This window comes from Melanerpes formicivorus, unplaced genomic scaffold, assembly GCF_026170545.1.
Source record: "Melanerpes formicivorus ecotype bairdi unplaced genomic scaffold, bMelFor1.0.p_v2 SCAF_14, whole genome shotgun sequence".
NCBI lineage: Eukaryota > Metazoa > Chordata > Aves > Piciformes > Picidae > Melanerpes > Melanerpes formicivorus.
This window is the reverse complement of record NW_027142366.1, coordinates 10,417,560-10,441,676: the sequence shown is the minus strand read 5'-3', so window position 1 is coordinate 10,441,676 and position 24,117 is coordinate 10,417,560. Positions and strand designations below refer to the sequence as shown.

General features: G+C 52.3%; 3 protein-coding genes across 4 annotated transcripts; 1 reads left to right on the top strand and 2 right to left on the bottom strand.

Moving 5' to 3' along the window:
• Nucleotides 1-9: 9 nt before the first annotated feature.
• ECI1 (enoyl-CoA delta isomerase 1) lies at nt 10-5,902 on the bottom strand. Its single transcript, XM_068146929.1, has 7 exons — nt 5,828-5,902; nt 5,426-5,572; nt 4,416-4,543; nt 3,640-3,786; nt 2,284-2,405; nt 1,410-1,588; nt 10-527 (listed from the first exon to the last, which is right to left on the bottom strand). Exons 1-7 carry the CDS (start codon nt 5,868-5,870, stop codon nt 361-363), a joined length of 933 nt encoding a protein of 310 aa, XP_068003030.1. The 5' UTR covers nt 5,871-5,902; the 3' UTR covers nt 10-360.
• Nucleotides 5,903-7,100: 1,198 nt separating this feature from the next.
• NSMCE1 (NSE1 homolog, SMC5-SMC6 complex component) lies at nt 7,101-16,977 on the top strand. 2 transcript variants are annotated; one of them, XM_068146933.1, is made up of 8 exons: nt 7,101-7,162; nt 7,894-8,053; nt 10,001-10,122; nt 11,364-11,441; nt 12,506-12,652; nt 13,611-13,727; nt 14,818-14,938; nt 16,767-16,977. In XM_068146933.1, the coding sequence occupies exons 2-8, from the start codon at nt 7,936-7,938 to the stop codon at nt 16,841-16,843; spliced, it is 780 nt and encodes a 259-aa protein (XP_068003034.1). In that variant the 5' UTR covers nt 7,101-7,162; nt 7,894-7,935; the 3' UTR covers nt 16,844-16,977. The 2 variants fall into 2 exon arrangements, with proteins under 2 accessions (XP_068003034.1, XP_068003035.1); XM_068146934.1 differs by lacking the exon at nt 7,101-7,162 and adding an exon at nt 7,453-7,470.
• Nucleotides 16,978-17,023: 46 nt separating this feature from the next.
• On the bottom strand, nt 17,024-23,602 carry KDM8 (lysine demethylase 8). Its single transcript, XM_068146928.1, has 7 exons — nt 23,111-23,602; nt 22,719-22,885; nt 21,440-21,572; nt 20,537-20,578; nt 19,708-19,857; nt 18,480-18,572; nt 17,024-18,380 (listed from the first exon to the last, which is right to left on the bottom strand). The coding sequence occupies exons 1-7, from the start codon at nt 23,582-23,584 to the stop codon at nt 18,216-18,218; spliced, it is 1,224 nt and encodes a 407-aa protein (XP_068003029.1). The 5' UTR covers nt 23,585-23,602; the 3' UTR covers nt 17,024-18,215.
• Nucleotides 23,603-24,117: the final 515 nt, after the last annotated feature.

The following is a 24,117-nucleotide window of genomic DNA, read 5'->3' as shown; positions in this document are numbered from 1 at the left end:
TCCATCTCCTACCTCATCAAAGACTTTATTGACAAATCTCATGTCACAATTAGGTGTTGGACAGGAGGGACGAGATCCAAGGACCAGCAGGCTTGGGCCACAGTGGTGTGAAGACCCTCTCCCTGTGTGCTCCTCGGAGGAGCTGGGCAGGCAGCTCTCCCTGATCTCAGGAAAGGCAGCAGTGGTGACAGGCACTCTAGAGGGACTAAGGGGAAGGGACATTTGGGGCAGCCATGGGAGCAGGAATCACATCACCCAATGCTGACACTGCAGATGGCTTCACTGTGAAAGTCTACAGCTACTGCAGCGTTTTGGAGGGTCCCTGGAGTCCCCGGGACCAGGCCCCAGGCTGCTGGCTCCTTAACTCTTCTTCTTCTTCAGCATCTCCATGTACCTGCGAAGCGACTTCTGGATGGACTCTTTTGAAATGAAGCTGATGAAGTTCTGAATGTCTTCCTCTCGGTGAGCCACCAGGCGGTCCAGCACTGCCTTCCTCATCATGGACTTGGTGAGCTGACGGGCATGGTCTGCAGGGAGGAGAGTGAGGACAGGCCACGTGCACAGCACTCAGCCCTGACCGGCTCTCAGCCACTGCCACCACGTGCAGCTGCCTCCCAGCGGGGAGGTGCCACACAACAAAGGGCTCTCTGAAACACCAGGGAAAGGTGTGAGAAAAACCCACTGGCTGGAAGCTGAACTGGCTAAATTCTGACACAATAAATGATGATCTGTACCACTCAGCAGGCAGACAACTGATCTGCTAGGCCTGGGGACAAATGGTGAGCACCTCTTTCTCTTTGTACCCACCAGAAGCAGCCAAAGAGTGACATATGATTGCACCTCCCTGCAGCACTAGGGAGGTGATGTGGGATAGGATAGCTCAGATTGAGCCCTGGCCAGTGGAGAGCCCTCTCTCAGCCCAGGAACCAGATGTTGCCAGCCCTGGAGCAGCCCAAACATGCATGTGATGTCTGCACTTGCTGTCTGTCCTCACGTCCCCATTGCCATCCCCAGCTCAGCAGAGCTGTTCCAGAGCACAAAGATCTGGCCACCCAGCCTGTTTCCTCAACTCCATGGCAGCTTTCCTGGGGTAACACCTCCACTGCCAGACATGGAGACTCAACTTGTATCTGGAGCTCAGGCACATCTGGATTGACTCAACAGGGCTGGCAGGGCGAGCCAAGCTGGAGCCACGTGCCCTGCAAAACCAGCTCAGTGTCCTCTCGTGCCAGGGCACTGGCAAGCCCATCTCTGCTAGCCCAAGGCTGCCTGTGTTGAGCTTTCCTACCTCCCAGCCATCCACACCTTTAAATCACCACTCTTACATAGCTCCCAGGCACCAGCCCCAGTACTGGTCCTTCCCACCCAGATCAGAGCCCCTTTCCCTCTGCCAGAGGTGCCACCCTTACCAGGAAGGGCCAGCCACTCTGCCATGACGGCTGCAGCCCTCTCCTGGAGCTTCTCCTCTGGCACCAGCTCATCCACAAGGCCAATCTTGTGGGCCTCAGCTGCAGAGTGAAGGGAGCCCAGCTGGAGGGAGCGTTCAGCAACTCGGTGTCCCACAACGTTCACAAACGTGTCCTTAAACCTAGAAGAGATGGGAGGAGAAGCCATGGTCAGGGAAAGAAACACCCAGCAGCAGCTGCATGCAGATGTGGGAGCTGAGCAGGCTTGGTCCCACTCCCCAGCCATGGGTCTCCACACAGCAGCTACAGGCTCAGCTGTGCTGTGCTAAGTCAGGTGAGCAGAGCCATTGTGGGTACTACCCCAAGAGCTCCCCCTCCTGTCCTCGAGAGTTGCTCTTCCCTCAGTGCCCAGGTCCCAGCTGTGCCTGCTTGCTGTGAGGTGAAAGCTCCTCTCCAACAGCAAGTTTACACCTTCTCAGAGCAACCAAAGGCCTGTGTCTCAGTACATCAGTGTCCCTATGCTTCCAGCGATCTCCACAGCCATGGGATTTCGGAGTGTGTCCAGAGACAAGCCTATTCCCAGACTGAGCCTGACCAGGGAGATTTCCCAGCATTAGGTTTGGAGCTGACTGCAGAGTCAGAACTGAGATCCTTGCTGGTGAAGGATGTGAAGACATTCTGCAGCCTGAAAGCTTTTCAGATACTGGCAGAAGAGGGCAGAGAAATGAGGCCCTGCATCCTGCAGCTGCAATACCTGACCACCGACATACAAAGCACAACCCAGCGACCAGTTAAACTGACCAATAAACTCCTTGAAGGGGAACTCTATTTTAAAGAGACCTACATGTGAAACAAGAAGTGGGAGGCACTGCCCTACCAGAAGGGAGCCACAATGCCCAGCTGGGCTTCATTCAGGCCAATGCTGAACTTGGGGTTCTCCACCATGATCCTGTAGTCACACGACAAGGCAACGAGGCAGCCTCCCGCTGGGCTGGACCCCTGGCAAGAAGAATGAGGGATTGAATCTAGGTCATTGTCACACACATCCCCATGGCACCAGCTCCACTGTTTCCTACAAGCAGGGAAGGCACAGAGCAGGTGTCCCTCAGGTCTCTGAGGGATTTGATTCAGAACAACCCTGAGGAAGATTTATGGTAGGGTTCATCCTTTCATTTTTCAATGCTCAAATGCTTCTGGCATTTGCCAGCCTGGAACTCTGGTGAGTTAATCTGTGTCACTCAGGTTGCAAACCCCCCAGCAGAGATGTGCTGTATTTTCTTGTAGCCCTACAGGAGTTTTTAACTCTACTGAAGTTTGTAACTCTTAATTGCCACAGAAAGTCCTGTCCTGAGGCTTTGTAAAACCTTCCTTTTGCACGTCTCAGGGCTTGCTTAGCCCCACACAGGAGGTCTGTGGGAAGCTGGTCAGAGATCCAGCTGCCTTCAAAGCCAACCTACAGACACAGTGAAGCAGCACTGCCCTGGAAAATGAAAACAAGACAGGGAGCAGGTAGCAGCCCAGCTACAGACACTGAGGTTCAGAGGGCACTTCCCTGCTGGCCAAGAACCAAGGCTGGAGAGGCAAAATTCAGCGGTAAAAGGGCTTACAACAAACTGCTGCTTGAAACCTGTGGCAGTGCCCAGCTGCCTCCCACCTTGTCCCTTCTAGTCAAGCTGTGCAGTGGCCAAGTGCGTGACCTTGGGTGACTCCTATGAGTCTTGTCAGGGACAAAGCAGCTGGTGGGCACAACAGGTGTCCTGTGGACTCCTCCAAAGCCAACTGCTCAGCTCCTCTGAATCTGCCATCAATTGCCCTCTGAATTTTACCACTGGCCTACAGCCTTCTCCTGGTCCTTCAGCCTGGAGGACAGATTCCCAGTTGAGTTCTCAGGGCAAGCCATGGCTCTTGCTGTAGGAAACACTGCCAAGGGCACGTCAGCCCCCATGAGCAGGATTTGAATTCTGTGGAAGCTCTCCATCACAGCCAAAATGCTGCTGTAGCCCAGCAGCTCTCAAGCAGCCTGCATGGTTCCACAAGCAGCCCCATGGTTCCACACCTGCCCACATCCCAACACACTGAACCACAGACACATTGCCCAGGCAGCCCCACAAATACATCCCTGTGTTCATTCCAGCACTGACAAGCCTGATTTTCTGGCTGTCCCTGCCCACATGGTGCAAACAAACCACACAAGTGACAGACTGCAGCAGGAAGGTGGAGCTGGAGGACGTACATTGACTGCAGCGATCGTCACCATGTTGGAGCCATACACTCGGAGCCACATCTCCTGCACAGCTCTCCAGAACTCAGCATAGTGCTCTGTGCTCTTCCCACACATCTCTGTGATGTCCAGGCCAGAGGAGAAGATTTTGGGAACGTTCTGGAATTGGGAAAATACAAATGTTGCTGAGAGTAACTGCTGAGGGATGACTCTTCAGCCCTCTAACACGCTCAGCCTGGCAGCCTGAGAGAAGTGGTATTTAAATCTGACACAAACCAGGGTCTTTCAGGGTTCTGGAACAATGTCCTCAGTGCTCCCACAGCTTGGATCATCCAATCACCATGGCCTGCAAGGCTGGGACTCTGCTTGAGCACAGTTTCTCATTATCTGGGTCCCTGTGTGGGTACATCAGCCACAGAGCACACAGACTGTCCTGTCCCATGCCCAGGCACCACCTCATACCCACATCACATCTGAGAACAAACACTGGCATCTCCTAGCAGCTTGCTCTGGGCAGTCCAGGAGATCTCAAAGGATGTATCAGGTTTGCAGACAAGCAGTTTTGGGTCTAATGACAAATGACAATACTCAGTTGTTACTCTTCTGCTAGAAAAGGACACGGAAGAGCACAGCCCTTCCAGGAGCTCACTTCCCTCCCTCTGCAGCCATCAAAGCAGTCTTGTGCCAGTGCCCAGGGAGCCAGGGATAAACATGAGGAAGGGAACAGCATTCCTGCCTGCCAAACTGCCCCTGCCACAGCTCAGCCCCTAGCCCAGGAGCACACGTACGGATGTTATGATCACGCCTCGGCAGGCCCGGTCATTCTCCAGCTTCTCCAGACTTATGCAAAACTCAGTGAGGAAGTCCAGGCTCAGGCTGTTGACTGGAGGGCTCTTGAACTTCATCATGGCAACACCTGTTCCATGGTAAACACAGACATCAGAACCCCTCACCACAACAGCATGTGCTGCCTCGTCCAAGGGAGCCTTACTCGCCTCCCTATTTCCCTTCTCACCCAGACTGTGTCTTTCTACTCCTGGCTCTTCAAAAAGCTCACAGCAGCAAGGCCAAGAGCAATGCTCTGCCTTTGCCCAGATCTAGCTGCAAGCTAGGCTCACTGAGCCAGTGGTGAACAGGCATGTGTGTAGTGGCACAGTGTGTCCCAAAGATCTGCTAGTTCCCAATCCCAGTTCCCTTCTTTCTGGGATCACTGGATGATAAGGTTGATCCCTCAGGGATTCCCCTAAGGGATCATAAACCTTTATAAGCCTGCAGCAGCACTGTCACCCTGGCCAGCATAGCCTGAGGGGCTCCAAGCCCTTGTCCCCTTCCAAACTGTACTACTCTACCCAGAAAGGTCCTCATCAAACACAGTCTGAGTGGCACAGCCATGCCCTCGAGAAAAGGCATCCTTTCTTTGGGGCAGGGATGTGGGCCCATGACAGCTGTTCTGGCACAGGAAACCCCAAGAGATGCTTTCTGCTACTCTACCAGGTCCCTAGAGCAGGGACCCTGCAGAAGGGACATGTGGGCAGGGGACAGGGTATGAGGTCTGCCCAGGGTGACATCTAGTTGCCTGTGGCACTCCAGTAACACACAGCCACCTCAAGTGTCCATGACTAGTGAGGATCTCATCCCAAATAGCTTCTCGCCGATGGTCCTAAAAGCTGGAACATCTGGGACTCCGTGGCTTTCCCTGCCCAGGGTCGCTGTGGGACAAGCACAGAAGGGATCCTTTCTGTGTCCCACAGTGCCCTGTGGGCTGAGGGTGACACCGCCGAGCTGCCACGTGCCCTACCTGAGCTCTCATCCAGCTCCACCAGTATCCTGTTGTTGCTGAAGGCACGGCACGGCGCGAGTGGGAGGCCGGGGGGCTGCAGGGGCCCGGGGGACTGCCAGGCTGCTCTGCCCCATGCCGGTGGCTGGCGGCAGAGGGGCAGCACACCTGGGGGCGACAGACAGGTAGAGCAGGTCAGGGCACAGCACAGGATATGGGGATATGTGGGACACCCTGACCCACTGAGGGAGGGCGCACGACCGGGGACACGCTGACCCACTACGGGAGATCATGGGGCACCCTGACAAGGGCTTAGGGACCCCCAAGTGGCGCGGGGGGAGCACGGGGGAGACTCGGGGTGGGGGAACACGCTGACCCCCAGAAGAGGCAGAGGGACGCGAGTCCCCCCGCGGCCGGGCGCACCTGACCGGACGATCCCCCGAGCAAGGGCCGGCACCGCCGCCATCTTCTGCCGCCGGGTCAAGGGTACGGCCACGGGGCGGGGCTTCGGCCGAGCGGCCCCGCCCCCGACACGAGGCTCCGCCCCCGGCTCGCTCCGGGGTGCGCGCGTGCTGCCGCCCCGTGGCGCGGCTGATTGCAGTGAGTGAGCTGTGCTGTGCTGTGCTGTGCTGTGCTGTGCTGTGCTGTGCTGTGCTGTGAGCATTCCCTGCCTGTAATGCGTGCACGGTGCTGTCTGTACTGCCTGCCTACCTGCACTGTCCTGTCCTGTCCTGACTGCCCTGCCCTGCCTTTCCTTGCCTGCACTGTCCTTCTGCACTGTTCTGTCTCCTCTGCTCTGTCCTGTCTGCCCTGTCCTATCACGCTTGCTCTGCTTTCCATCCAGCATGCTAGTCCCCCCATACTGCTGCCCTCTGGTAGCTGCTTCATAAGACTTGTCCCACCAGGGACCAGGGCCATACACCATGGTGTCCCCCTTCTTCACTGCACACACAGCTCCGTTCTCCCTGGCCATTGTCCCAGGCAGATAGCCTCCCCGGGAGCTCCTGGGCCATGGACAGCTGGCCCCGCAGAGTGCCTGGCCCGAGGTTGTGGGGGTGGCAGTCCCTGTGCTGGGCAAGGTCCGTGGCAACTGCAGATCTCATCATGGTGGAGGACGTGCCGGGCCACCATCGCGGCAGCCAGCGCTGGTTCTGCCGTGCAGGCAGAAAGCGTCCGGCAACGGAATAGTGGAGACAGTACTGACCCTCTGCCTGCTCCTTGCTGCTGACCTGTGAGGTGGCCTGACCTAGGCACCGGGGCCGATGGCTCGTCCTGGTCCCTTGCTGCTGCTGCGGCTGGAGGGACAGGTGGATGCTTGGGGTGCGCAGGGGACACAGCCTGACCCATAGGTCAGGGAGGCACCTGCGTTTTGGGCTGGACTGGGAGTCGGGTAGCATCACAAGGGGCCCGACATGGGGAATCTGGGCTCACACCACCTTGTCCCACTTCCTCTCCGGCTCTAAGAGGTGATACTGTGCCATCCCCAGAGCATCGCTGAAAACTACATCTTCTGTAACACCGATTAGACGATTTTGGGGGCTGACCGAGCTGTCCTGGGCACCGAGATGGCTCGCCTGGACACCGCCGTCCGGCGATTGCACCACAGACTGAAAGGGCTGGAGGGGACCCTTGGTACCCTGAGTGCGCCCGCGGAGGCCGGCACCAAGCCGCACAGCCTGCCAGGCACTGCGCAGAGCTGATCGATGGCAGGCGGCTGCGGCGATCACCGAGCCATCGAGCGCGCGGGAGCAGCGGCGGGTGAGGGAGGCTGGGCGGGCAGCGTTGGGGTCGGCGCCCGGTCCCCGGGGGAAGGCGCGCTCGGGGGCGTTTCTCGGGCGGTTGTGGCCGTGGCTTCACTCGTGGGCTGCGGCAAGCGGCGGCTCCGAGGCGCTAGGCCGTGCGGTGAAGCGGCGCCAGCCGGAGCAGGCCGGAGCTCGGCCGGCGGCTGCCGGCGCTCCGTGAGTGCCCCTGGGGAAGCGCCGCTGCGCTCCCCTTGAGCCCAACAGCGTTCCCCCGCAGCCAGGGTGAGCTCGGGCCGCCCGCCCGGGAGCTGCTGGTCGCAGACGGTTGGTGTGCCGTGGGGGGTGGTGGTGCTGGGCTCGGTTTGCTCCGTTCTTTGGTCTGCGGCGTGGAGGAGCTCGGAAGCGTCTTTTTTTTTGGTTCGTGTGTCCTGCTGGTTATTTGACAGTGGCAGTTCCGTTACTATTCAGAGTGTTTAGAGGAAGGTTTCCTGTCTGAAGTAACTTGCGCCGCAGTTCTGCACGTTACTAGGATGTGTAGTGAGCAGCAGCACCTAGCACGGGACTGGTCAAGGTGTGGTGCGGGTGGTGACACACACGGCACTGCTGTTTGGTTTGGGGGGCAGAGAGCACAACGTCTGCCTTGCTTTATTCTGCAGCTAAACTAGTTAACCGCCACCTGTACGATGTGGGGGCTCTGATTTCACGCAAGGGTTTGAATTTTTGTTTGCACACGTGCATTAATTCCAGGTTACACCTTCTGCAGCGTGAGAAGCCTGGTGGAGGACTGCGATGGCAGCTCAGATGACTGATGCTCATCGACGGTTCCTGCAGGTCCTGATGTCCCACGGGATAATGGAAGGATCAGTGGCTAGGAAGTTACACCGGCGCTGCTGTGAAATCCATAAAGGTGTGTCTGTCTTTTATAGTAGGGAGATTTCATAGTTTCATAGTTTCATAGTTTCATTCAGGGTTGGAAGGGACCACAAGGATCATCTAGTTCCAACCCCCCTGCCATGGGCAGGGACACCCCACACTAGATCAGGCTGGACAGAGCCTCATCCAGCCTGCTCTTAAACACCCCCAGGGACGGGGCCTCGACCACCTCCCTGGACAACCCATTCCAGGGTTTCACCACTCTCATGGTGAAGAACCTCCTCCTCACATCTAGCCTGAATCTCCCCACCTCCAGCTTCATTCCATTCCCCCTAGTCCTATCACTACCTGATATCCTGAGAAGTCCTTCCCCAGCCTTCCTGTAGGCCCCCTTCAGATCCTGGAAGGCCACAATTAGGTCACCTCGGAGCCTTCTCTTCTGCAGACTGAACAGCCCCAACTCCTTCAGTCTGTCCTCATAGGAGAGGTGCTCCAGCCCTCTGATCATCCTCGTGGCCCTTCTCTGGACACGTTCCAGCACCTCCACATCCCTCTTGTAATAGGGGCTCCAGAACTGGACACAGTACTCCAGGTGGGGTCTCACCAGGGCTGAGTAGAGGGGGAGGATCACCTCCCTCGACCTGCTGGCCACACTTCTCCTGATGCAGCCCAGGATCTGATTGGCTTTGTGGGCTGCAAGTGCACACTGAGAGCTCATGTTGAGCTTTTTGTCCACCAGCACCCCCAAGTCTCTCTCCTCAGGGCTATCCTCCAGCCAGTCACTGCCTAGCCTGTATTTGTGCCTGGGATTGCCTCGACCCAGATGCAGGACCCTGCACTTGCTCATATTGAACTTCATGAGGTTGGCCTGTGCCCACCTCTCCAGCCTGTCAAGGTCCCTCTGGATGGCCTCCCTTCCCTCCAGCGTGTCTGCTGCACCACACAGCTTGGTGTCATCAGCAAACTTGCTGAGGGTGCACTCAATGCCACTGTCCATGTCCCCCACAAAGATGTTGAATAAGATAGGTCCCAGGACTGATCCCTGAGGGACTCCACTTGTCACTGGCCTCCACTGGGACATGGAGCCATTGACAGCCACTCTTTGGGTGCGGCCATCAAGCCAGTTCCTTATCCATCTAGTGGTCCACCAATCAAACCCATGTGTCACCAGCCTGGAGACCAGGATGTGGTGCGGGACAGTGTCGAAGGCTTTGCTCAGGTCCAGGTAAACGACATCAGTTGCTCGCCCCTCATCTATTAATTTTGTCACCTGCTCATAGAAGGCCACCAGGTTGGTCAGGCAGGATTTGCCCTTGGCAAAGCCATGCTGACTGTTCCCAATCACCTCTTCACTATTCTTTTGAGCGAGTAGTGACTCCAGGAGGATCTGTTCCATGATCTTTCCAGGCACAGAGGTGAGACTGACTGGCCTGTAGTTCCCTGGTTCCTCCTTCTTACCCTTTTTGAAGATGGGGGCAATGTTTCCCCTTTTCCAGTCTGTGGGGACTTCACCAGACTGCCAGGACTTTTGAACCAGACTGCCAGGACTTCTTTTTTCCTGGTGCAGCTTACAAATAATTAGATTTCTGACATTAAAAACCTTAATGATGTGAGTATTCTCTCTCTTCCCTAGAGAAGAGAAGACTCTAGGGGGACCTTAGAGCTGCCTACCAATACCTGAAGGGATGCTTCAGGAAGGCTGGAGAGGGACTTTTCATAAGGATGTCTAGCAATAGGACAAGGGGGAATGGTTTTAAGCTCAGGGAGAGTAGGTTTAGACTGGGTCTTAAGAAGTTCTTTAGTATAAGGGTGGTGAGAGTGGAACAGGCTGCCCAGAGAGGTTGTGGATACCTCTTCCCTGGGGGGTGCTTGGATGAGGCCTTGAGCAGCCAAGTCTACTTGAGAGGTGTCCCTGCCCATGGCAGGGAGCTTGGAGGAGATGGTTTCTGAAGTCTTTTCCAATGTTGTTATTTACTTTCAGTTTACTATGCCCATGACAAACTGGATGATTTCATCAGCACTATCAACAGGCACCTGCAGCCCCTCTTCATGCAGGTCCGGAAGGGGCTGTCGGAGAGCGACGGGAGGGCACATTACGCTTTGGTGAGTTGGTGATGTGCTGCTGTCACATGGCTAGTGATGGAGAGCAGAAGTCTGCACCCCTTCCCATGCTAAATGGGCCAAAGCATCTAGATAAAGCTGTTCCAAGTGTCATCTTTGGGTGTTAGATTAAGATGCCTTCTGTCTTTCCTGCAGTGTATCTGTGACAGAACTGCTGTCTGGGGAAAACAGAGAGGATCCCAAATTGAAGGCTGTGTGTGCCAGCAGGCTTCTTGCTCTAAGCAGTGTCCTATGTGGTTTAATGTGGGGCTCTTCCACTGTTCCACTGGCAGCTGCTGTAGAAGCTGCTGGTAGAGCTGAGAAGTGGGAGGATAAAGTGGCAGCAGCCTTGGTGCATGGAGATGGAGCAGGAAGGAGTGCAGCAGCTTCTTATTTAGCCCAACCACTGCTTAAGTGCTGAAGTTTCTTTCTCACAGGAGACACTATCTCTCAAGATTAATTTTTAAACTAGAAAACACCCTTTATCCTGCTCTTGTCAGACCCCCACATCCAATACTGCATCCAGTTCTGGTGTCCCCATCATAAGAAGGACACAGAGCTGTTGGAGTGAGTCCAGAGGAGGCCACAAAAAATATCCAAGGGCTGAGGCACCTCTGCTATGATAGGCTGAGGGAGCTGGGGTTGTTCAGCCTGGAGAAGACTCCAGGGGGGACCTTAGAGCTGCTTTCAAGTACCTGGCATAAAAGGGTTGATGAGACATGACCTCTAACAAGTTTCTCTCAATGCCTGCAATGTGTGTCAGAAAGGGGAGGTTATACACACACAGGAGGGATTCTAACATAACATCAGCTGCTGCTTTAAACTTTTCTGGGTCATTTTGTCAGTTATTATAATTAGTGCTAAGAGATAGCACTAGCAAGTGCAAGAAGACTATGAAATATCAGTAACTTTAGCACAGGGAAACAGAATGGTGTGTTCTAACACAGCTACTGTTCCTGTCCAGCAGTGTCTTGGTGCAATAGGGGCAGGTGGGGTTGTTTGAAGAGCTTGGACTGGGCAAAAGCAACTGTGGAGAACATGTGGCTGGAAGATCAAGGGTTGCAAAGAAAGGACTTGTGTTACTGAGTGCCATCTTTAAGGAGCAGCCCCTTTGGTGGCATTTAAAGAAGTGACATTTCTGTCCATTTTAAGGTGATGCATTCTTTGCCCCAGAGGATCTTTCACACAGGCCCTCTGCTTTCAGTTTAAGGTTTTTTTGCTGTTGGTTTTTTTTTTCTTTGCAGGTGAATTTGGCAGAAACTGAAATAACTAAAATGGCATCTGACTATGCAGAAAATGAATTGGAACTGTTCAGAAAAACAGTAAGTGTCTCAAGTTCTTAATTAGTAAATCATACTATCTGTGAAGGTACCACCTCAAAATGAACAGAAATGGGTGGTTGAGGAATTGGTTGCCATCATACCAGAATGAATGGGGGGACAGGGATGATGATTCCCTGTTGCAGGTCAGTTTGTTGTGGGCATAGCAAACTGAAAGTAAAAAAGATGGAAGGGGCCACAGAGATCATCTACTCCAACCTCCCTGCCATGAGCAGGGATGCCTCTCAAGTCGACTTGGCTGCTCAAGGCCTCATCCAACCTGGCCATGAATGCTCCCAGGGAGGAGGCATCCACAAACTCCTTGAGCAGCCTGTTCCAGAGTCTCACCACCCTCCTATTGAAGAACTTCTTCCTAAGATCCAGTATAACCCTGCTCTCAGTGTAAAACTATTCCCCCTTGTCCTGTCTCTGGAAAGTCCATTCCAGCCTTCTTGTAGGATCCCTCAGGTATTAGAAGGCTGCTCTAAGGTGCCCCTAGAGTCTTCTCTAGGCTGAATGCCAGCTCCCTTAGCCTGTCCACATAGCAGAGGTGCTCCAGCACTTGGATCATCTTTGTGGCCCTCCTCTGGATCACTCTAACACCTCTGTGTCCTTTTTATGATGATGACACTAGAGCTGGATGCAGTATTTGAGGTGGGGTCTCACAAGAGCAGAGGGAAGGAGCAGAATCCCCTCTCTTGCCCTGCTGGCCACACTCCTCTTGCTGCAGCCCAGCACACAGCTGCCTGCTGGGCTGCATGAGGGCACTGCTGGCTCATGAGGAGCTTCTCAGCAACCAACACTTGCAAGTCTTTCTTCAGAGGTGCTCTCAGTCCACTCTGCACTCAGCCTGGATTTGTGCCTGGGGTTGACCCAACCCAGGTGCAGGACCTAGCATTTCAACTTGTTGAACCTCATGCAGTTGGCACTAGCCCACTTTTCAACCCTGTCAAGATCCCTCTGGATGGATCCCTCCATGTGTGTGGATGCTAAAGAAGCTGCACATTAAGGTGTGCCCTCTCTAACTGCATGGTTCTTAACAGTTGGGTTTGTTTCTTTCTCTGCAGATGGACCTAATAATATTTTCAGAAAATGGCTTTGCCTCTTCTACAGATATTTTAAACTTGGCTGACCAACTTCAGACTAAGAAAATGAAGAAGAAGGAAGCAGAACAGCTGCTGAAAGTTTTTGTGGATGATAAGTGGCTCTCTGAGGTGACAAAAGCACTTTTCAGGTGTTTTTGTACTAGGTCCAGCTATTTTATTGTGGATGTGGTGGCTGAAACTGGAGCTGTCCTTTAATCAGTGACAGCAAAAATGCCTTTGTGGGACCCATGCTTCTTGCTGCTGCAGTGATCTTTGCAGAAAGGGCAGTACACTGACAAGGAAGAATCCCTTGTGAAGGTCGATACAGGACAGCATGGGTTTGGTTCTTGTGCCCGAGCTGGGTGGTTTGTGTAGAGCCCTCTGCTGCAGCACACAGGCATCCTTCATGCACATCACAATGGCATACCTAAACTTGGAGCAAGAGCTGGGGAAAGCTCTTCAGGGTGATCAGTGCTCTCACCCTGAAAAGCAGAGAGGCCAAACATGTTGAACACCAGAAATGCATGAGTGACTGTGCATGGTTCTAAAGCCTCTTCTTGGTGAGGGAGAAATTGAGATGAGCTTACCAGGTGGGCACTGCTGTTACTTGCAAACACAAGTGAGACCTCAATCCTTCCTCTCCTGGATTTACTGCATGGTAGATCAGCAATCTGCTGCCACACATTTACTTATATTGGAGTGGTTTAGCAGAGATTTCCAAATGATACCTCAGTAAATGCCTAGCCAGTAGGTTTTCTGCTACCATGCAAATGAAGGGTCCCAAGACTGCCTGTCTTTAAGGAGAGCATGCTTGCTCATCTGTACCTTCCAAGGAGCAGATCTCTGTTAAACCTTCCAAAGAGTACATCTCTGTTAAAGGTCTGAGGTCTTTATTCTGATCATCTAAACAAATGAGCTCTGCTACTCCAGAGCTATTTCAGCTTTGTATTCTATCAGTTGGCAGCATGTTAGTCTCACAATGGCAGAAAACTCAGGGATGTCAAATGCTTGCTAGCAGGTGGTTAGAAAGGTCACTCACAAAAGGTACAAGGAATTCAAATATTTGTCTTGCCACTTGTTTCCTTAGAGAAATGGAGAATACACTCTGCATACTCGCTGCATCATCGAGATGGAGCAGTACATTCTCAGCAACTACCAAGATGTGGCAAGGAAGTGCAACATCTGTCACAGCCTTGCCATCCAGGTAATGATGATTATCTCAGTAGCCATCTGCTGATGCACTTAGGTGGTTGTAGCTGAAGTCTGCAATACTGCTGAGTACTAGGCAGGCACTGAAAAATTCTGGCCTTGTCACCTGGTGCCATGTATGAAAAGAAAGTAACTTGGAGCAGGATCTGCAAGTATAAACCTGAAGGAAGTGAACTCCCCCAGTGAGGAACACTATCCTGATTTTTGTTTTCCAAAGCCAGCAGGCTAGAGACAGTCCCTTAGTCCCTCATCCTTAAATAGGTGGAACAGTTAAGTGTTAGCTCTCTTATGGTTGGACTTTGCAAACACACACGACACATGTTCATCTTTGGTCCTGGGGTTTTGGCTCAGCAATGGTACCTTGGACTTGAGAAGGAACAGGAACACTTAGGTACAGCATGCTGAAGCACTGGGTTGTGAAAGCTGGCAAGCTGCAAGTTCAGTCTTGCATAGGTGGTTGCAGCCTGAAGTTCCTCTTCCAAAACTAGTGCATTCCTTTGCTCCTTGACCTGCATCTTCCCAACTAACACAGAATACTTCAGGTTGGAAGGGACTTTAGAGATATCAGCCTCCCTGCCATGGGCAGGGACACCTCTCAACTAGACTTGGCTGCTCACCCAACCTGTCCTTGAACACCCTCAGGGAGGAGGCATGAACAGCCTCCCTGGAGAGCCTATTCCAGAGTGCCACCACCCTCATACAGTAGCCCAGCACACGATTTGCATTCTGGGCTGCACGAGTGCACTGCCAGCCATGGTGAGCATCTCATCAACATTCCTAAGTCTCTTCAGGGTTACTCTCAACCCACTCTGCACCCATGCTGCCAGGTTACTTTTCCCATCCCCATTGGGTCTCCTTCCTTGCACCTAAATAGGCCACTCTTGTCTTTCAAGAGAAGTCTTGTCTTGTCCTACTTTCCAGGAAGCCACCTCCTTTTATCATCAGCTTTGACTTTTGGTGGGCACCAACTGCAGCTTTCTGTGGCACAAGCATCATGTAGCTGCCACCCTCCTGCAGCAGCTTTATGTTGAATGGGGGGGGACAGGTTAGAAAGGCTCTTTTTTAATGAACACTTTTGATTTCAGAGCCAAATGTGTGACTCCTGTGGAATTCGAATGCATTTGCCTTGTGTCAGAAAGTACTTCAGAGCTCAGACTGAACCACGCTGTCCCCAGTGCAACGATTTCTGGCCTTTTGACACCTCAGGTACCAAACAACCCATGCTAAAAAAAAAACAAGTGAAAAATGGAGTGCAATACTAGAGAATAGTATCATAGTATCATAGTATCATTCAGGGTTGGAAGGGACCACAAGGATCATCTAGTTCCAACCCCCCTGCCATGGGCAGGGACACCCCACACTAGATCAGGCTGGACAGAGCCTCATCCAGCCTGCTCTTAAACAGCCCCAGGGACGGGGCCTCGACCACCTCCCTGGACAACCCATTCCAGGGCTTCACCACTCTCATGGTGAAGAACCTCCTCCTCACATCTAGCCTGAATCTCCCCACCTCCAGCTTCATTCCACTCCCCCTAGTCCTATCACTCCCTGACATCCTGAGAAGTCCTTCCCCAGCCTTCCTGTAGGCCCCCTTCAGATACTGGAAGGCCACAATGAGGTCACCTCGGAGCCTTCTCTTCTGCAGACTGAACAGCCCCAACTCCTTCAGTCTGTCCTCACAGGAGAGGTGCTCCAGCCCTCTGATCATCCTCGTGGCCCTTCTCTGGACACCTTCCAGCACCTCCACATCCCTCTTGTAATAAGGGCTCCAGAACTGGACACAGTACTCCAGGTGGGGTCTCACCAGGGCTGAGTAGAGGGGGAGGATCACCTCCCTCGACCTGCTGGCCACACTTCTCCTGATGCAGCCCAGGATCTGATTGGCTTTGCAGGCTGCAAGTGCACACTGAGAGCTCCTGTTGAGCTTTTTGTCCACCAGCACCCCCAAGTCTCTCTCCTCAGGGCCTCGACCCAGATGCAGGACCCTGCACTTGCTCTTATTGAACTTCATGAGGTTGGCTTGTGCCCACCTCTCCAGCCTGTCAAGGTCCCTCTGGATGGCCTCCCTTCCCTCCAGCGTGTCTGCTGCACCACACAGCTTGGTGTCATCAGCAAACTTGCTGAGGGTGCGCTCAATGCCACTGTCCATGTCACCCACAAAGATGTTGAACAAGACAGGTCCCAGGACTGATCCCTGAGGGACTCCGCTTGTCCCTGGCCTCCACTGGGACATGGGATGTGATTCATGAGCAGTGCCTCTGCTATTTGTACTGTAGTTGGACAGCAGGCATTTCAGTTGTGTGTTGCAGACAGTAAAGCATCCAGAGGCAGCACTGAGCCCTGAAGTGCACCACTTCAGTGCAGCTCCTGGACACATGGCTTCAAAAATCCTTAAAGATTGAGGGAAGTTGGGGGCAGGCAGGGGACAGACACAACACACAACACTAAACCTGTGGGAATAGGGAGCTCCCAAGGGGCAGCCTCTTGGAATTCCTCTATTTAAGCCACCTGCACAGACAGATCTCCTGGCTTTAGAACCTGGGCCTGAGCAAGGTCTAACAGGGCTCTCTGGTCAGCAGTGGGCCTGCTGGTTGCTCTGGGCCCCCCATGCTGGTGCATGTCTTGAATTAATTTTGTGCCAGTTATGTGACCAGAAGGGTGGTGTGAGTTGGGGCTTAGGGACAGCACAGAGCTGGAGAACTGGGAGGTTTAGGCTGGAGGTGAGGAGAAAGTTCTTCCCAGAAAGAGTCATTGGCCATTGGAATGTGCTGCCGAGGGAGGTAGTGGAGTCAGCATCCCTGGAGGTGTTCAAGAGGGGATTAGACCACATGGCACTTGAAGCCATGGTTTAGTTAAGTCATGAGGTGTTGGGTGATAGGTTGGACTTGATGATCTCTGAGGTCTTTTCCAGCCTTGTTGATTCTAAACTGGGCATTCTCAACAGGCACCCAAGAATATATAAAGCAATCTAAATATATAAACCATGATTATCTTTTTGTGTGTGTCATTAACTAATCTTTTGTTTTCTTTACAGGTACAAGTCCAATAGACTCCCCCTCACCATCCAAAACAGGGAGAGCAGAAAAGAGCTTCACTCTTGGCTCAAGATGATGCCAGTAAAATTTCCCCACTCCTACAGTTTAGCCAGATCCTAAGATGGCATTCACTAGTAAGAGGACATTGTTCAGTGTGCCTGGTGTTCCCTGAAGTGTTAACCATCTTACAATAAAACTATCATTACTTTCCTCTTCTCCTGCAGTTCCATCTGCACAGCATTTGAAGCTGCTTTGTGTAGAGTTCTTCACGCTCCAGGGCTGGGACTTGCAGTGTATGTTTGGGAATGAAAGATACAGGTGGTCTTAAGCCAGCCCTCCCAGGTTCATCCATGCAGGGCATCTGTCACCAGAAGCTGTTCTGGGCAACAGTGTCCCTGTTTTGTACAGCTTCAGTTAACAACTGAAAAGGAAACCGAGCTTCCAGCAGATTAAAAATCAGTGCAGTACTTAAGGTGTCCTCACTGAAAGGCTGCCTGGAATATTCAACTAGGGCTAGAGTCTCAACACCTCCAGCTGGCACTGCTGCCTGGTTTTTGTCCCTTCAGGCACAGAAGAATTCATCTGACACATGGCCAGGTAATGAGCAGCTGTGCTTAGTAAAAGGGAACATTACCACAGCCAAAACCATTGGGACAGAGAAGGACAAGACTTGGGGCAACGCCAGCTTGTGTCTGCAAAGTGTTGAAGAATTATCATCCTGAGATGCTTTTTTAGCAATTCCCTCTCCAGTTTTATGCAAGAATGCTTTTTCCTTTAAGAGTGACTTAAAAAAATACAAGGACTAGCTATGGCCTGGTACCAGAGGGGAATGGCAGCAGCTCCTTCTGAGGCACGAATGGATGGCACTGTAGAAGGCAGTGTCTGCAGTCCAGCTGATGATTAATCAAAGTATTAGCTAAATGCAATTAAACTATGGGTTCACTGCAATTAACTATGTTCCCAGGCCATGACACTAGCCACTTTTCACACATAGGTCAGTACCTATCCTGCTTTGTGTTAGCTGTTTTATTTATTGAACCTTTGGGCTGCAACATCCCTGTTTATCTAATTCCACACAGAAGATGATGCTGACCTCATGGCCCAAAGGCCTGAAGCAGAGTCCTGCCAGCGCCCTAGAGCTGTTGCAGCATTTAAAATATGACTTAAGGAGATGCTCTTTATGAGGAGTTTGCATTAGAAACATCACAAAAATAAAGTGCCTGTAGCATCTTCTTTCCATTTCCCCATCCAGATTCTTCCACTGTGCTGAAGCAAGAGTTCTGCTGGTTCTTTGGTTTTTGTTTTGTCCAATCCACCTCTAACCTCTGGACAGGGAACAACATTCTCATGCTCAGAAGTAATTCCCTTGTGAGAAGATTGCAGATGCTACTTCTTGTGATTTTTAGTTTCTCTTAACACCACCGGCAGAGTTTATGTAGGCTTCAGAGCTATGACCACCAGAAGCTGACAGAGAAGCTGATATCGAGCGATCGTACATAGTGCCAGTATTGAACTGGAATAAAGAGAACTTGTCCAGGCATCAGAACACAGGACTGAAGTGCAGCCTTTCTGAAATTGGGAAACTTCACTAAGTCAGGATCTTCCACATCCACCTATAAAAAGCCCAAACCAATCATCAGTAGGAACATCTTCACTCAAATACGATGAAGTCACATTACTGACATCAACATTTTAGGCAGCCCCTTCCTTACCTGACTGGTGTTGTGAAGAATGTGGCTTTCATGTGGGTAGAGGTTTTCTGACTCCTGTGGTGAGCACAGGCAGATGTACTTCCTTCCAAACACCTGTACAGATCACAGTCAGGGATTCCAATCTGTCATTACTCTGCACATTACTGGAAACTGGGGGCCATGGTTGGCATTTAACATCAAACCTATCTGATTGCAGGAAACATTGTCCTTGCTACTAATAAATTATAATAAAGAGCTAAACTAAATCAGACTATTTGAGCTCCAAGTACCTGTTCTCTTGGAGCAGGTAAGAATTTGAAATACCAGGAAATAGTTCTGGAGCCCCTAGAGAGATCTGGAGGTGCTGGAACGTGTCCAGAGAAGGGCCACGAGGATGATCAGAGGGCTGGAGCACCTCTCCTATGAGGACAGATTGAAGGAGTTGGGGCTGTTCAGTCTGGAGAAAAGAAGGCTCTGAGGTGACCTAACTGTGGCCTTCCACTATCTGAAGGGGGCCTACAAGAAGGCTGGGGAGGGACTTCTTAGGATCTCAGGTAGTGATAGGACTAGGGGGAATGGAATGAAGCTGGAGGTGGGGAGATTCAGGCTGGATGTGAGGAGGAAGTTCTTCACTGAGAGTGGTGAAGCCCTGGAATGGGTTGTCCAGGGAGGTGGTTGGGGCCCCGTCCCTGGAGGTGTTTAAGACCAGGCTGGATGAGGCTGTGGCCAGCCTGATCTAGTGTGGGGTGTCCCTGCCCATGGCAGGGGGGTTGGACCTAGATGATCCTTGTGGTCCCTTCCAACCCTGCCTGATTCTATGATTCTATACCTTTAACCAAATTCATTTAAATTCAGTTCAAAGCTGATTCCCTGATTCCTGCACTGATACCATTGGAATGCCTGCAGTAGACAGAGGGTGAACACCTGTACTGCTTGTGCCAGGACTCTACAACTCTGTCACTTATTCCCTGTATGACTTTGGAAAAGCTGCTTCTTGTGTCTTCCATTTATCACTGTAAAATGAGGGTAAGTAATGGTCTGTCTCTATGAGTTTGTGGCCTACAAGATTGCACTGAGGATCAAGTTGCAGTTGTGACAAACACAACAGAATAGCAAAGTATCTGCACATGCTCAGTCCTTTGCTCATCCATCAAGCTGTCTGCTACCCTGCTCTCCAACACTTAAACAGAGTGAGCACTTTCTCTAGGTATAGCACTAATGGCATGTGTTGAGTAAGTAGAGGACAGACCTGGGCTAAAAAATTTTGCTGGGGATCCTGATGAAGAGGTGAGACAGTGCCTGCTGGGCCAAACCAAGCGTTAATGGTGATGTCATCTTCTTCCCCTTCCCCCAGGCAGCAGTAGTCAGGGATCCTGATATCCTCTTTCAATTCTGGGATCTGCTCCCATAAAGAAATAAGAATTAAAAATGGTTATGTGCTGACTTGCTAAAGGTTTGCTATTCATACAACAGAGGAACAAGGCTTGACACAAAGGAGAAAGTGACCTGCTCATCCAGCAAAGCCTGGGGAGAAGTAGCTAAACTGCAAGGAATCTGCAGGCAATGTTCTCACACCTTCTGTTCTAGCAAGCAGATTCAATTGGAAGGAGAGGTGGGAGAAAGAAAGGGACCCTTTGCTTTAGCAGAAACCACAGAAACCCACAAGAATAAACAGTCTGCTGTTCATGGAAAAGGAGCAGCTAATTCTTGACACATTAGACTTCTCCAGGAGATTCTTTTCTATCTCTTCCAACTACCTGGTTAACTGGAATGACATTTCAGAACAGGCTGAATACCACTGAGGCCTGGTTCCTATCCAAATCTCTTCCCTGGCTTAAATACTTTTCAGGGAAATGCTGCTTTCCAGGTTATATCCCTGTAAACATAGGCCACATTGTTCTGGAACAGCAGTAAGATCCACTGCCTGTACTTCTCCAAGGGTTTTGTTTCCAGGTCTTTCAGCCAAATGGAACAAATTCCTCCCTGTGTTCATTCAAACTGGGGGAAGAGAAACTTAGGAAATATTAACTGATTTGTGCTACAAAAGGATTGCAAAAAGATAGAGAACTTAATTTTACCTGATCAAAAAGTTGGTGTTGGGCAAGGTATCCAACACTGTCCTGAAATTACAGCAGAGAAAGAAAAAGAAAGTTGTAATCACACAGAGGGAAAGACTTCTCAGTCAGTTAATTTGCTTAGAGGCAACATCCATCCCCAATGTCCTGTCTCAGAGCACTAACACTTGTTTCAGCAGCTGACTACTGTAAGGGGTCTTCTGCTATAGTACCTTATGGCTACAGTGGAATTTTAAGAGTGCAGATATCTCCCCACAACCAACTCAACTGGCTGAAGTTATTGGAAGAAGCCAAGCTATGATCCTACAGAGCCTCAACAGTTCTGGTGTCATCCCTGTGGCAACACTCTGCCTCATTATAGCCTGACCCTGCTGGTTACAGGCTCATCCACCTTACTTCCCTGTAGGGACCTTGATACTCTGCACCACAGACCAATGTCCAAAGGCACACTGGTCCTTCCTGCCAGAAGACTATGAAACACAAACAAGGCCTTCAGATCCTCAGCTGCGAAAGACATTCAACAGTTGATCAACTTTCTGGTATTTTTACCTGGGCCACATTGATTTGATCCTTGATCTAAGCAGTTTAATAACCAAGAGAAGAGAACTATGGACTAAGGAATGCTTATCCTTAGATTCTGCTGCTCAGGCTGTTGCTGCAGAAGCATCTGTCTGTCAAATTTCAGCTGCTGTATGTTTGCTTATATATAAAAACCAAACCTAGCTGTTTTTGCAGTAACTATCTGTAGCTTCAGATGGTGAAAATAAATCAAACCTTTTCATCCAGAGCTGTGCTTATGGCACAGCCCCTGCCCGGACATCACTTCTAAGCAAGCTCGTTCTAAGCAGAAGTTCTGTTCTAGTAACACACTGCTGCATTTGGAGGAGCACCATGAGGGTAACAGACCTCATTCACAATGTACTGGCTGATGAAGTCCCCCACAGTCATGAGCCTCTGAGACCATTCCTCATCCGTGTATCGGGAACCCAGCTCCACGGGGACTGTGCGGCACCCTGCGACTTGACAAAAATAGTCCACACTGAAATAAAGAAAGCTCCATTACCCTTCTCTTCTGCTCCTCTTCTGATGCTGAATGTAGGGCAACCCACCCAAATCAACCTTTTAGAGCAGTAAAGCTCTGCAACCAGGAGTTTCTTCTAAAACCAACCAACCAGTGGTAAAAGACAACAGAAAAGGATAAAAAGGGCAAGGAAATAAGTTTCTGTGTCACGGCTCTTTTGTTTTGGTTCAAAACCTTGTTCATCTAACTATTGTTTCCTTAGGAGCAGAGGAGATGCAAGCTGTTAGTCTCTCTTGCCAAGGGAGGATGGCTCATCCTTCTGCTGCCACACTTGCTAAACCCAAGGTGTCTTTCCATCCTGTACAGATCAACCCTCGGAACAGAAGTGCCAGCGACATCCATCCCACCTGCAGTCAGAGGAATGCCTGCTGGGAGGTGCACATCTCTCCAATGACACTAACTAAACCTTTCTAAGTGTTGGAAGCTATGCAGTGGAGAACCTTCTCTCAAAAAAGAGTAAAACTCCTGTGAAATAACAAGTGTGTTCAGCTGAAGTCAGTTTCCCCCTTGCCTGAGGCACAAATGCCATTGCTCAAACTAAGTATTTTCCCCTTTGTCTAAGGACTCACGAGCTCAGTCTCACAAATATATGGTTCTCAGTACTGGAAATGTTGTCTCCATTGCTTACTCCAGCTACACAAACATCAATTCTTGCACACAGGAATGAAAAAGCCAATCACACTTGCTCACACACCTCCAAATTTCACTTTCCACTCCACTGATTATCAGCAAGTTCCAAGACATGAAAATCACTGACCGTGACCCCATTAAGCTGCAAGCAGCAACCTGAGCTGCTGGCAATGCCACTTGTCCCCACTGTAGCTAAATGTTACCCAGCACAGTTGGGAACCAGGACTGGGAACTGCCCTCTGGAGCTAGTGCTCACCCTGCAGTGCCCGGGATGCTGGGATGTGCTTCCCTTCTCTGTAGAGCAGCTGCTACAGAACAAAGCCAGCACTGTAGCAGGAAGGTGCTGACAACAAAAGGTGCTCCCGATGATGCCTATCTTCTGAGGGCTTTACTGCTCCACTGAGCATCACAAAACCTGACACAGAAAACGATCTCCCCTTTCACTAAGGCAGAAGAGAAGCTCTCATTTCTCACCTCCACTTCTTCATGCAGGGCCAGTGGTCAATAATCCCCTCTAAGACAACAGGCTTCCCTGGGATAAGATAGTTGTCTCTGAAGTGCTCCAGCGAAGGGCAGCGAAGGTGTGGAACCGCATCTTCTGGCTGCACAACAGGGGCTGGAATGGGGTCGGTCCGGTCCCTCTGCAACAGAGATTCCTTCTGCAGCTGCTGCCACCGAAGGCCCGAGGGGACCGGGGGAGCTCCCGGGTCACGGGGGATAGAGAGGGCTGGGACGGGCAGCGTGCTTCGGCGACGGGTGAACGGGGCTGGGGAGCGCCGACAGAGAGCGCACCGGAGCAGAGCCGCGAGAGCAAGGGGGGGGGGGGGGCGAGGGCGGGGCCGAGAGGAGCCCGGGGGTTCTGTTACCTTGACGCTGCCGTGGGTGCACAGCTCCCCGCGGGGCAGCTGCGCCTGCAGGACGCGGACGAGGCGGGCGAGGACGTTGTCCAGGACGGAGGCGCCCATGAGCAGCCCCATGTCGCAGAGGCGGACGGCAGACGCCAGCGGGCGGCCGGCGGCGACCTCGGCCAGCGCCGCGAAGAGGCAGCCGTAGGTGTAAACCTGCCGCCAGGCCTTGCTGATCTCCCGCCACGGCCCCGCGTTCAGCCGCTCCCAGGAGTAGTCGCGCAGGACCTCGCCCAGGCGCCCCAGCGCTGCCGCTTCGCAGGGCTGGGCGTAGAGCAGCCCTCGGGCGCGCTGCAGCAGCTGCAGGACCCCATCCTCCACCTCGCCGCTCAGCGCCAATGTCAACCCCTCCTCGGTGCCGGGCAGCAGCGCCCGCACCTCCGCCCACAGCGCAGGGGTAGCGATTGGGCCCCGGTCGCTACCGGGAGCCGCCATGGCCGCGCAGGGCTGCCTGGTCCGCGCGGGCATGGGGGCGGGGCCTGGAGGGGGCGGCGCCTGCATGCGGCGCGGAGCACTGCTCCCGCGCGTTGTGGCTGCGACGGGCGCCTAGGGTTCCCGGTTTGGTTTGGGGTGGGTGTTCTCAGCTCCCCGGTGCTGCCGCGCTGCTCCAGGCGGGCTCTGCCGAACGTTTTCCCCCGGTGTGCTCTCCAGGCTGTTCCCTATGCCGCGGCGGGAAGGAGCAGCCCCGCTCACATTCTTGTGTTTGTGGCTTTGTGCTGCCGCGAATCTTCGTGCAGCCGCGCAACGAACCCACACGGAAACCTCAATTAAAACTTGCTCACTTCTTCATGTCGGTTTTAGCCCAGTGTAGCCCCACCGCGCAGCCAGCCCCTAACGTTGAATGCTTGTGCAGGTGCGGAGCAAGGGCGAGAGGGGCGAGGCCCTCTTTTCGGTGGCTCTCACTGAGTTTAAAGGCTCTGCGGAGCTGCAGCCCGGGTGTTGATGAGCAGCATACCAATGCCCAGGCT